Consider the following 11,952-nt stretch of genomic DNA (forward strand, 5'->3'; position numbering starts at 1 on the left):
TAAATTACTTTTGTTTAATTTAAACCATTACCATGACATTTATACGAGTAGTTTCAAGCTGTGGATGTAATACAACGTTAATCAAATCTAATTCAAGGCAAATTTAATTTTTAAAATATCTACACAAAGCATATTTTTTATTATGCAATTTTTAAATTTCAAAAAAAGTACCTACACTATCAGAATTATGTGGCTAAGGAAAAGATTATATGGTTGTAATTTTTTACCGTAAATAATACCAACGTCACGACTTTTGTCGCAAAAATGGGTGTTATTATTAAAAGTTTCTATGCTATTAAATTAAATTAAAGACTTGTTTTTCTTTCACTGTAATAACACAAAGGATAATTAATTTTTAATTTACATATTATTCTACTGCCTAAAGACTAAAAAATATTTTCTTTTTAGGTAGGTACTGAAAATATTTTTTAAGAAAAGTAACTATTAGAATAAGATTGAAGTTGTTGAAGTTTGTGAATGCGTACAAGTGCAAAATAAGGATTGACATAATTCCTCGAAACACGGTTAAGGGGAAGAGATAAAGACCTTGTTTCCGGTTTCACCGAAGTTGCTCCGGTTGCACCTACATTTCCGTACAAATATGTTTAATATGATTCATGAAAATCCGAGATGAAAAGTTCTAGAAAAGAGATTTGCATACTCCCGCACATCTCGGCTCAATATCACATCAATTCATATACTGAAAAGCTGAAATAATGTGTACGCCATTGAGCGTTAATAGTCGTTGAAGGCTCATGGCCGTCGTCAATGAAATTTTGTTCGGTTATTGACAACATTATTAATCATCATAACAAACACAATGCGACTATAATTGCGGATTTATGAAAAATATGAGAGAATAAACGTCGATTTTTTACGTGGGAACACAATCGAAATTCCATAAATGTCCGGATCTTCATTACGGATTCAAGCCAGCCGACATAAAATAGTGTTTTAGTGAAATATCAAACCATAAATGTCTGACCCGGCACAGGTGCGGACTCGGATTTTATAAATAAAGTAAATAAATCACGCTTTGTTTTATCTAACCGACTTATTATTGAATGTCCGAAGACATTTCGGCTGGTCACCTTATAAGGTCACGGCCGAGAGGACGCAATTTGGCCACTTGGGCTTCGAATGATTTTAATAATTCGCTCGTAAATTTTCCAGTTTTTATGCCAATTTAAAATACCAGGAAAATTTACAAGACGCGCTAATTCTTTATTTCTTTGCAACCACCTTCGAAGAAAATGAGTTGTAGAAGTGATGAGTGACCAAAACAACCTTCACATTTCTGGTTGCGATTAGATATCTCTCGTCAGATTCGCTTCGTCTTGTTCCTTGAATGTCAGGCGAATCAAATGGAAAAAGTCATTTTGTCGCTCTTCTTGGGATCGCGTCTTTACTGTTCTGCTGACTTAACCCTATAGTGATTAAATCAGTTATTGTGCAAATAAAATTGAAAAAGTCGCACATTAAGTCTTATAATAAGTCTTATAATAATAAATATAAACCAATAAATACCTATTTATTTGAGATTAATTAACACAAGTATTTTTAATAAGAAAACTTAACTAAAACTGAGCATTATCCACAACACAAAAATTATTAAATATTCATTTGAACCGTAAACTGCTTTTGAAATTCTTAAACTCTGCAATTCAAGGTTCAATTCAATAACCGAATTGTTACTGACCTGCCACAGAACTTTTGCTAGCTAATTTTCCTTTTTTCTTAATTATTATAGTAATTAAAGTTTTAAAGGTACCTACACCACAATTTTAGTTTGAAATGTTGCATAGAAAACCTTTCTTTTTTTATTATTATGCCTGAGTTTTCACAATTGTAATATTTAATAATTAAGTATCTATACAATTTTTTTTGTTTAACTAGTCGGTGTTACATTCAACTCTGCAAATAGAAACTGCTGTGTTAGTGTTACATAACAGAAAGAATACTTGAATCACTAAATTAACCATAAATTTGATGTTAAGTATCACTTAACAAGCTACACGGAAAGCTATCTTCAAGTTAACAAATCATAAAACTTTGCTTTGAGAGAAGTATTTGTAATTTATAATCATTTGAAAATCTGGTTTTTCCTAAATTCGGATATTAGGTTTATTAAAGACTTCTGTTCTGATGAATAGAGAAAGATGTTTGTTTCTACAAGATTTTGAAACATATTATTGTTACAAACGAACATAAATACTAATCATTGATTTGACTTTAATTTTGTAAAGGGTATTATATTTGTAGAGAACTGTTTTGTAATGGGCAGTTTTCTTATCAATTTAAGTATGAATAAACCAATTACTGGTTGAATCTCAATTATAATAATTATATTATTATATAATTTGTAATCAAAATTTTTTGTCTTCGCTATTATTTCATGTTTTTTTGAGAACTTCCTTTTATTAAAGATCACATGAAATACTGTCTGGGACATAAAAAAATGAAAATGTTAGTGAAACATCAAACATTAAAGTTATTTTTTATTGTTTCGCTTTAATATTGAAATTGAAATGAGTTTGTCTGGGACATCCACTCACTTCCTTCCCTATAATACAAATAATTTGTTCAATCTAATATAATTAACCTAAACCAATTTAACAATAACAAATCAATAAAAAGACATCTATTTATTGTTCACAACATCAACATATTGAGTATTTGTAAATGATCATATAAAAATAAAATCACACAAACTTGTACAACTTATTCATCTAACAGTACTAATTGATCGAATAATTAAATATGAAATGCGAAGAATATGTTGAAACCTGCCAAATTGACTTAATAATTAATGGTAATGTAATAGACGTCTAATGATAATTTCATGATTCTTGAGCACTTGAACTAGATGGACCTTCATCGTCGTTTTCATACTGTAGAGACTGTGCTTGACTTGAACTGTTTTGCCTATTCCTTCCTAAAGAATAACATTGCAATCATTCTTTCAAACTGTCTAATACAAACCTGACGGCTTGAATGGCCCCTTAATTCGACATGTATTGTAGGAACCGCAATGAAAACACTTACAACCAATCACATGAAACTTTACAGTTCCTTCCTAAATGGGTCAAAGTTACTAAAAGTCATACAATTTTAATATACCACCTTATGACAATCCTTGCACAAAATTTGCACCAAATAACAGTTATACTGTGGCGGCATTGGCGTATGAGCAACTTCGTTATCAAGATATTTCCACAACTGGGTCATATCCATAAGGGACGTCTGACATATGGGACAAGCATAATGTCCCGCTTTTAGTAACTGGTTGAAACAAGTGCGGTGTAACAGATGGCCACACATTGGAATATGGCATGGAATTCTGGAAGTATGGATGTCCTCAAGACAGACAGGACAATTGGCGCGTGATACATTCTCCACACACTGTAAAAATTAAGCCTACAACTTTGAAATCTAGTCTACATATTATCGTGCGCAGGCGTAGAATTTTTTTAACAATGGAATTAACTATACATGATTTTGCTTTTTTTCGCTCTTACTTTGTGTCCATTTTTGAGCTGAATTGGTAGGCACATGTTGCATTTTTCACAATGGAAAAATTTGTCAGAGCCCCCAATTCTGCAAATCCCACAGCCAGAGCAATGGAACTGATTCTTGTCTTCATCGTCAAAAAGATTACACTCCAAACAAGTGTACTGAAACAGTCACTTAAAATACATTACAATAAATTTCCACGAACGTACTTTTCCAAATCTGATTCCACAATTCTGACACTCGGCTTGTACAGGCTGCCTTTTCTCACATATCGTGCAAATTAATTCTGTGACTTCTTTCCTATTCACTGAGTGATCTTCCTTTTCATCGTGACAAAATCGACAAGTGTACACTTTCTTGCAGCATGGAGTCTTGAAAAGAAAACGACGTGATTGTCAATAATTGGCGCTAATTCAATTAAACTCAATAAACAACGTTTGGCCGGACGAACTTGTTCTAGCAAAATCTTACCACGAATTTGGATTTTCTTTTGTAATGGGAACATCCAATTGGTTTAAGTGCTTCTTCAGGAGGCCCCTCTGCGACCGGAGTAGCTATCCCTTCCATTATTCGCCGAGATTTGTTTGAACGATGCCGTATGACTGTGCAATTCGAAAAAATCTGTTTCTGGCACTAATTTTAGAAATACGACAGCATACGGAATAAATTAATCACGATCTTGAACTAAATAAATAAACGGGTAGGCAACACGAATTGCCTCGCAAATGTCAGCTAAATGTCAATTTGATATAGGGAGTAAAGAAAAAAAACTAGGAGTGTTACCAGGAAGGTTGATTCGGTTTATATTAATATTTTCGATATTTTATATTTTTCTGGCTAATTTACAGTTGCTGATTATTAATAATTGTATTTAATTGATGCACATATATTTGGGAAGCCAGTAAAAGTCGAGAAACACTTATTTTTTTTGTTTATTAAATGTTTGATATCTTATTACTTCACGAGTCGCCACTGAGTATCAACACTTTTAATGTCAAAAAATCAACAATTAATTTTTTAATTAGAAATATAAATGCAAAGATCATAAAAATAAGTCTTACGGTTCAGGGTCCATAGACTCTTTAGTGTGATGCCAGTGAAAATCAGAAAGTAATAAAATAGTTTTAAATTTATTATTACATAACCTCACTTTGTGAGAAGCTTGTGAATAAGAAGAAATAGTGCTTGTATTAAAATAAATACAATGGCTGAGAAAGAAGAGTTTGAACGAGCTGTAGACATTGTTACGGACCAAGAGCAAGAATATGCACAAAAAGCTTTAAATGAGTTTAAAAAGTATGTATAAAGATCTCGAAAAGTATCTTATTTTTATTTACCCTTTTGTAGAAATAATTATGCTGGTGCTTTACAATTTATTAATAAGTTGGATAATAGAATTAATGATTTTAAAGTAGCTCATAACAAAGCTCTTGTGGAATATTGCAAAAGCGATTTTAAGAAGAGTGAAACATTTCAAAAGAACCTAACCTCTATTTGCAATCAAGTATAATTGTCTTTATAACGTTTTTTTTTATAAAGTTAATTAATTTTTAGTTTAAGATACGTCTCGACAAATTGGATGATGTGGACCAATGCATTGTTCATTATAATCAAGCGATTCTGTTATATCACCAACAACAATATACTAATGCTATTTACATAATGGATAGAGTGTACAAATTTATTGAACCAATGGGTACAATTTTCCCAGCGTGTCTATCTTTGTTTTTAATTTACCTTTTTCTAGATGACGCATTGGCTAAACAAGTTAGTCTTTTTGCTGTTGAACTACAACTATGTGTGCGTCAATCAGATAAAGCTCTCAGTTTAATAAATTACTTAGAAAATCAATTAATCAATGGGACTCCAAATATCAAATTGTTGGATAAAAGCGCTAAGGAAAAAGACAAGAAAGCACCACAGCCTCTAGACCCAGCAATGGAAGAATTTAAGAAAAAACTTATAAAATATAAAATCCGTTGTTATTTAATGAACCACAATCTTGAAATCGCAAACAAAGAAATCAGCAATTTGTTAAAAGACAAACAAAATTTTCGAGCCTTGTTCCTAGCAGCTAATTTAGAATACCTCAAAGGAAACTTGATTGAGGCCCAAAAACTTCTAGCTGCTGTACCACCCGATTATCTTGTTTACAAGTATAATTTAAATGTGTATTTTTTTGCATTGATTTAAATTGTTTAGTGATAGCGGTGAATCGTCAACTTTGATGTTTTACAACAATATGGGTGTGATCCACCACGCAATGGGCAAGCCCAACCTGGCTTGTCACTATTTTCAACTAGCTTTAAAGGAGGATATAGCTCTGACGAACAATGCAAAGAAAGACAAGGGATTGGATGACAAATTTTTATATACACTGGGGGGCTCAAAATACCACGAATTAATGTATAACTTGGGGGTTTCTCTGCTTCATGCTAAGAGGCCGGTGCAGGCGTTTGATTGTTTGATAATTGCAGTGAGGAGGTATCACAGGAACGCGAGGTTGTGGATGCGGTTGGCCGAGTGCTGTATCATGGCCACTAAAGAGGTAAGGAGTTGCAAAAGTGTTGTTTTTCTTTAATTTAAATAAGTTAGTTGCTTTTTTGAAACATTTTTTTGTATTAATTATGTTTCACTTCAGTCAAACGAAATTGATTTTGATATTCAAAGAAAACAAAAAGAAATCGTAGTTGACGTTATTGGCTCTAAAGACAAGCAAAAAGTCGTTCTTACGACAAACGTATCCAAAGATAAAAAATACAGGTAAAAACAACATCAGCTTTGCTTCAATAAAAAAATTTTTTAGTACTGAAAGTCAATCATACGCCGTCCCTGTACCATCCCTCGAATTTGCCTCATTGTGTTTACGTAATGCTTCCACTTTGCTTCCTTCTGATACAGTATCATCTCCTATTCCCCTTTTTTTGATACCTGGGGGAATCCCCCCTGTCTCATCCTGTAGCCCCAGTCCCGCTCCCTCTTCTCCTTTGTCCCCCGAAAGTGTAATGAGCCTCCGTAACAGTATTCTGGCTGCAAGTGCATACGTCTCCCTTTGTTTAGGCGACTATATTCTCGCACTAGAACATGCGGAAAATCTTTTGCAACAACCGCGATTATCAGGCGCTCATAAGTTTGTTTCCTCTTAAATTGTTTATTTTTTACTTAAATGAAATTTTAGATTACTTGGTCATTTGTACTGTGCTGAAGCACTAGTTTTATTAGACAAAATTTCAGAAGCCTTGGAACATTTGAACCCTGAAAATGTCAAACATATTAATTTGGAATTGCCAAAAGGGGATGAAAGTGAAGACAGACGGATTAAGACTTCGCCACCCCTAAGTCTGGATTTGTGACAATTCATGTTTTTTTGCTCATTAAGTTGCTTTTAGAATGGTTTCCTCATAATCTGCCTACTGCGATTGCAACGATGCAGTACAACATCGCGGTGGCTAAGACAATTAGAGGCCAACTAGATGAAGCCATAGCGCTTTTGAAACAAATCTGGCAAATGAGTAGTAAATGTAAAGTGCCGGGACATATAATAATGTTACTTTTGTACATTGAACTTAAGTTAGGTAAGTTGATGTGCTTTGGTGAAAAATTATTTTAACATTCATTTAAAGGTCGACCTGAGCCGGCCAGAAAATTAATTAAGCAGTACTTATTTCAAAATAGGTTGTAATATTATTTAATAAAATTATTTAGGAAATTATTTTGGTTTTATTTATTTACACACCACACAAAAAAATGCTTGAACTCTAGCATCTAGTAGAAAACCAAAGAAATTTTTGTAGTATCTACCAACTTTGCAGCATAAAATATGTTTTTAACAAATTCCAGCCATTATTACTCAGCGAGTGATGCGGCTAATTGAATTAATATGATGATGTAAGTGGTAACACCCCCAAGGATCTAAAATAAAACTCTATACTCGTATACTTAGTTTTTGTTTTGATGTTCATATAAGTTTTTGATGAATGAAAAAAAACTTACAGAGAAAACTAAAGTATAATTAATTGGAAAAAACCCAGCTGCATTAAATTCCACTTGTTCATTGGCAATTTGTAGAGAAAACATTTCAATTTCGTCTCTGATATCGTGATCTTCTGTCTCAATTTTATGAATCAGTTCTCCTGCTTTATTTGCCTAAAAGTGCAACTTGTAGATTTTTTTAAAGAAAATTTCCTAATATACCTCTTCTATAGTCGAATAACTTACATCACAAACAAACACAACATCAATAATAAATGTTATAGTTGACAAAATTGGATTTAGTAAAGTCATAAAATACAATTCGCCCGCCTGGATTATACCAGTGAAAAAAAATGTCATAATGACGATAACAACAAAACTCACTCCAAACATAAGAAGTAGAACTATCCCAAATGTGTCATTAAACAGTTTTATCATTTTGGATAAATGGTGGTGTAGGGCACAAATCTTATTCAGTGTATTTAATTGCTTGTTAGTACTTTTCATCTCTACGGTACTAATTTTATTTTTTTGGAAATAGTCGATCAAATTATTTATCTGCTTGTTTAAAATTACAAAACGGATTTTTAACATTTTGACCAGTTCGATGCTTTGATGGCAAACAGCTGAATTCATCACTAGCAGAATATATGCCATAGATTCCACGATCATCTCATCGCCATTCAAATTAGCCATAATTGCCAAAGTACTAATAATCACAGTTAAAACACCAATCCTGACCAAACAAGGGATCATAATTTTTCTGTGGATTTTGTTGTAATTCACTTTAATGTTCATTGTTTGGATCTTTGTATCAAAATCAACAAGTTTCAATAAAAACTCGACAAACATATCGCGTTTTGTTATTGCACAAATCAATGATGTTACAACGTAAACTACATTCAAGCCCAAGATTATGATATTGGTGGTTTTATATATCATGTAAAGATCTTCGGAAAATGCAGTTATGTATATACAGTACAAAATTATTGGTAGGTAAATAAAAATAAATACAATGTTGAAAAAAATTCGGCGATTTGAAGGCCGGAAATTTGATTGATCAGGTGTGAAAGTAACGAGGCCAAAAATACGGCTCTTGATTAACAAAATTCTGATAGAGCTGACGAATTTTTGGAACAATTCATTCCTTATTGGTTTTTGGAAATCGGACATTTTTATAATGTCTATGCTGACGACTAATCAAGCAATCAAACATTTTATTGTTTTAGATAATGTATTTAAATTAATCACAATCAATACATTTGAATTATTTATTTTCTAATCATATGTGAAATTAGCTGTTTATTCTGTTTTACTAATTTTTTGGGTTTGACAACAAAGACGACGATAACTGAATCATTATTATGAAGTAGGTAGTAACGCCACCAACAATCTAAAATATAATTTTTATTAGTTATGATTTGCAATAGACGGAGACTTACTGTGAAAAGTAAAGTATGATCAATTGGGAAAAATCCTGCTGCCGTGAAACTTATTTTGTGACTTTCTATTTGCTGTGAAAACATGTCGATAACATCCATGACGGCAATATTCTCACTTTGAACTTTATGAATAATTTTTTTAGTTCTTTTAGCCTGATATTTATAATTTTGCTTCTTATCTTTTGATTGTTACCTATTAACTTTACCTCTTCAACAGTTGTGTAGCACTGATTACAAATGTATAAAACATCGATCACACAAAATGCACTCCAAAACGTTAACAACATGATGCGGTTCCAGATAATTGGGTTTGAAATTAAATAAGCTGACATGGAAAAAATTGACATAACAATAAAAAGAAAATGTGAATTAAACATGAATAAAAGTATTAATCCGTAAGTTGCATTGAATTGTGTAATTAATTTAGATAGTCGATGGTGTAGATCACATGATTTACATAGTGGTAATACCAGTTCTTCATTTTTATATTTGCTAACTGATTCTCCAATATAACTATTCAATGTAACGAATCTATTCCTAATAATAGAAATAAATTCTATGGTTTGAAAAGACACTCCTGATTTAACAATGATAAAAATAAAAAGTAATACATTTATGCTGTCTTCCAATAGAATCCAAAGTAGCCCTAAAGGTAATACAACTGCAAAAAAACTTCTCATAAAAAGATGAATTCCAATATGTCTTTTCTCTCGTTTTCTGTCTATTAGTAGACCTACATTTTGAAATTTCTCATCAAATCCAATCATTTTATTTAGAAAACATGCAATTTCAGAATGGTTGAATACTCCACTTATCCATACTGTTATAATAAAAATTACTATTGATACGATTTGCAATACAGCAGTGGATTTGTATAAATTAGTCAAATTGGTTGGATTGATGCATAAGAAAATGTTATAGATTGTCAATGATAATAACAAAACTGAAGCTATAATGTTTAAAAATGAACGAAATTTCGATAATTTGAAACTGGGCGAATTTATGTCAAAGGTGATCAAACCAATATTTTGATCGTACCATAGGATTAGTTTTGTAGTGTTGACAAATTTTTGGCGGTGTATTCTGGTCATTTACACGTCTGTTATTTTTTGTACTATACAAGACCAAAATGAATTCAATTATGTTGTCTCATAATTGTGTTAAGTGATTACACCAATGACATAAATTTATGATGGAAATGTGTTTTTCTAATTTCCTTTATTACGTTTAATAATACCTATCTAATGATGTTTATTCCAGGTGAACAAAAGGTATGGAACCAAACGTTTTTTGCTTAAACTATTTATTTTTTGAAAAAATTTATTGATGACGTTTTATCAAGAATATATATTTTTTTAAAGCAAAGGATTTAAAAAAACGCTTGGTTCCATATATACTTTTTGTTCACTTTGTATACATAATTTGGTTTATATTTTTTCAACTAAGGATATTTTAGTAGAGTATAAAATGTTACTTAAAAAACAAGGCAGAATCTTACAAATTTATCTGTTTACCCAAAAGCAAACAACCGAAAAAGGCCTAAAACCCCTCAAAAAGCAATAATTTTTATCCACCCCAAAAGTACCCAATATACCTGTATATTGGGTGTTTCACATAATTCTACGAGGCCTACGCCTGTAAGATGCAATCAATAATACATATTCCGATACGAACTCGATTACAAATTTTGAAAAATTGGATAATCTTCTCTAATTTGTTCACCGTTTCAAAAATTACAACATTTTTAGTTAGTTAGCGATTAAGATAGATAAACTAGAATCATATTCATGACGTCTCTTGATAGAACAAATGATAATTGTTTATGAAAAACTGCAGTTTATGACTATTAATGAAACAGTGATTAGTTTGACAACTACTGTTAGGGGTTTTCAAAAATTAAATAATTAAATGTGTATTTTTTGTATCTAGTGTTTTGTGAATTTTGTATATTTGGGTGCGTACATTAGGCGCAAGCCTCGTAACGTTGTGTGAAACACTCTGTATGTGTTGGCAGATTTTAACTGGTAGTAAAAGTAGGCAATGTTTTCTCGGTTTTATTAAAAGTTGCCTACCCCAAACAATTTTTTTTGAATATACACGTAATTTTCTTGTTTTTTATTAATAATTACAATTGTAATATACTTAACAGTATTAATGTTTTTCTAAATATTTTTTTTAACAGAATTAAATGATTCAGTGACGACATTGCACATCGTGTGACAAAATATCTTTTTTTTTATGAACTCTCGATTGCTTATTTGTACGAAGCACTATTTTACAGGGTTTTGTGTTCTAATGTGATTGTTTTATTTGTTTAATAACGTTTTTTTTGAAAGTTTAGTTCTAAACTTAATTTCAAACCTTTATTAAAAAAACAACGCTACATTTATATTTTTTAGAGTCAAATATGTCACAAATTTAAATTTTCTATATAAAGAAAAATAATTCTGTGTTACACTGGATTCCAGTGATAAATTTAGTGCCAAAACGCACTTTTTTTAGTGCTATTGTGTATTGTTGATTGCATAATTTAGTACGAGTTGCAACGGTCGGAAGGTTGCAACTGCCCATAGTTTGCAAATATGGCGGCACCAATTCTCCTTCCATCTATCCTTGTTCTTTGGTGTCGACCACAAAAAATTGGGCACACGAAAAAACCGTTAAAATCTCCTAAAATAATGCAAAATTACCTCAAGAACGCCCTAAAAAACTAATAAAATACCTTGTTTTTACGAATTAATTTATGAAGAATTACCATGATTACGTGCTCATCAAATGTCAAAAACTTAATTTGTTTGCATAGCAACTAAGTCATTGCATCAACTGAGATACGGATATTTTATTATTTAAGGAAATGTGATTATGAATAAAATAGTAGGTATATTTTGTGCCATAGCTATTCAAATTTATATTTGTTTTGAATTTAAGCGGAAAATTACATGTCGTGTAGAATACTTTAAATTTTTTTACTCAACCTCTCATTTTCGTCGTTTCCTCTAGATGCCAGCACAACTTCTTAAGCTGA

General features: G+C 31.5%; 4 protein-coding genes across 4 annotated transcripts; 1 reads left to right on the plus strand and 3 right to left on the minus strand.

The window, feature by feature from the left end:
• Positions 1-2,485: 2,485 nt before the first annotated feature.
• On the minus strand, positions 2,486-4,256 carry LOC123010438 (RING finger and CHY zinc finger domain-containing protein 1). The gene is made up of 6 exons (XM_044407331.1): positions 3,985-4,256; positions 3,723-3,884; positions 3,519-3,674; positions 3,124-3,402; positions 2,983-3,076; positions 2,486-2,935 (listed from the first exon to the last, which is right to left on the minus strand). Exons 1-6 carry the CDS (start codon positions 4,078-4,080, stop codon positions 2,841-2,843), a joined length of 882 nt encoding a protein of 293 aa, XP_044263266.1. The 5' UTR covers positions 4,081-4,256; the 3' UTR covers positions 2,486-2,840.
• A 40-nt stretch (positions 4,257-4,296) lies between these two features.
• Positions 4,297-7,223, plus strand: LOC123010437 (CCR4-NOT transcription complex subunit 10). The gene is made up of 10 exons (XM_044407329.1): positions 4,297-4,809; positions 4,861-5,017; positions 5,068-5,209; positions 5,261-5,669; positions 5,716-6,061; positions 6,155-6,276; positions 6,320-6,643; positions 6,692-6,852; positions 6,903-7,088; positions 7,137-7,223. Exons 1-10 carry the CDS (start codon positions 4,718-4,720, stop codon positions 7,193-7,195), a joined length of 1,998 nt encoding a protein of 665 aa, XP_044263264.1. The 5' UTR covers positions 4,297-4,717; the 3' UTR covers positions 7,196-7,223.
• A 136-nt stretch (positions 7,224-7,359) lies between these two features.
• On the minus strand, positions 7,360-8,658 carry LOC123011821 (putative gustatory receptor 28b). The gene is made up of 3 exons (XM_044409462.1): positions 7,708-8,658; positions 7,507-7,659; positions 7,360-7,425 (listed from the first exon to the last, which is right to left on the minus strand). The coding sequence occupies exons 1-3, from the start codon at positions 8,656-8,658 to the stop codon at positions 7,360-7,362; spliced, it is 1,170 nt and encodes a 389-aa protein (XP_044265397.1).
• A 57-nt stretch (positions 8,659-8,715) lies between these two features.
• LOC123011399 (putative gustatory receptor 28b) lies at positions 8,716-9,288 on the minus strand. Its single transcript, XM_044408805.1, has 3 exons — positions 9,134-9,288; positions 8,928-9,080; positions 8,716-8,878 (listed from the first exon to the last, which is right to left on the minus strand). Exons 1-3 carry the CDS (start codon positions 9,272-9,274, stop codon positions 8,801-8,803), a joined length of 372 nt encoding a protein of 123 aa, XP_044264740.1. The 5' UTR covers positions 9,275-9,288; the 3' UTR covers positions 8,716-8,800.
• Between the last annotated feature and the right edge of the window lie 2,664 nt (positions 9,289-11,952).

This window comes from Tribolium madens, unplaced genomic scaffold, assembly GCF_015345945.1.
Source record: "Tribolium madens isolate multiple individuals breed KSU strain unplaced genomic scaffold, Tmad_KSU_1.1 Scaffold_91;HRSCAF=231;Tcas5.2_LG7, whole genome shotgun sequence".
NCBI classification, from domain to species: Eukaryota; Metazoa; Arthropoda; class Insecta; order Coleoptera; family Tenebrionidae; genus Tribolium; species Tribolium madens.

Coding starts and splice junctions, on each gene's coding strand:
- LOC123010438 (XM_044407331.1), bottom strand. CDS start 4,080: ATGGAAGGGATAGCTACTCCGGTCGCAGAGGGGCCTCCTGAAGAAGCA. Junction 3,675..3,722: donor GTGGAATCAGATTTGGAAAA/GTACGTTCGTGG, acceptor TGACTGTTTCAG/TACACTTGTTTGGAGTGTAA. Junction 3,077..3,123: donor TGTGCAAGGATTGTCATAAG/GTGGTATATTAA, acceptor TGACCCATTTAG/GAAGGAACTGTAAAGTTTCA.
- LOC123010437 (XM_044407329.1), top strand. CDS start 4,718: ATGGCTGAGAAAGAAGAGTTTGAACGAGCTGTAGACATTGTTACGGAC. Junction 5,018..5,067: donor TAACCTCTATTTGCAATCAA/GTATAATTGTCT, acceptor ATTAATTTTTAG/TTTAAGATACGTCTCGACAA. Junction 5,210..5,260: donor CAAATTTATTGAACCAATGG/GTACAATTTTCC, acceptor ACCTTTTTCTAG/ATGACGCATTGGCTAAACAA.
- LOC123011821 (XM_044409462.1), bottom strand. CDS start 8,658: ATGTCCGATTTCCAAAAACCAATAAGGAATGAATTGTTCCAAAAATTC. Junction 7,660..7,707: donor GTTATTCGACTATAGAAGAG/GTATATTAGGAA, acceptor TTGCACTTTTAG/GCAAATAAAGCAGGAGAACT. Junction 7,426..7,506: donor ATTATACTTTAGTTTTCTCT/GTAAGTTTTTTT, acceptor GTTTTATTTTAG/ATCCTTGGGGGTGTTACCAC.
- LOC123011399 (XM_044408805.1), bottom strand. CDS start 9,274: ATGTCAATTTTTTCCATGTCAGCTTATTTAATTTCAAACCCAATTATC. Junction 9,081..9,133: donor GCTACACAACTGTTGAAGAG/GTAAAGTTAATA, acceptor TATAAATATCAG/GCTAAAAGAACTAAAAAAAT. Junction 8,879..8,927: donor ATCATACTTTACTTTTCACA/GTAAGTCTCCGT, acceptor ATTATATTTTAG/ATTGTTGGTGGCGTTACTAC.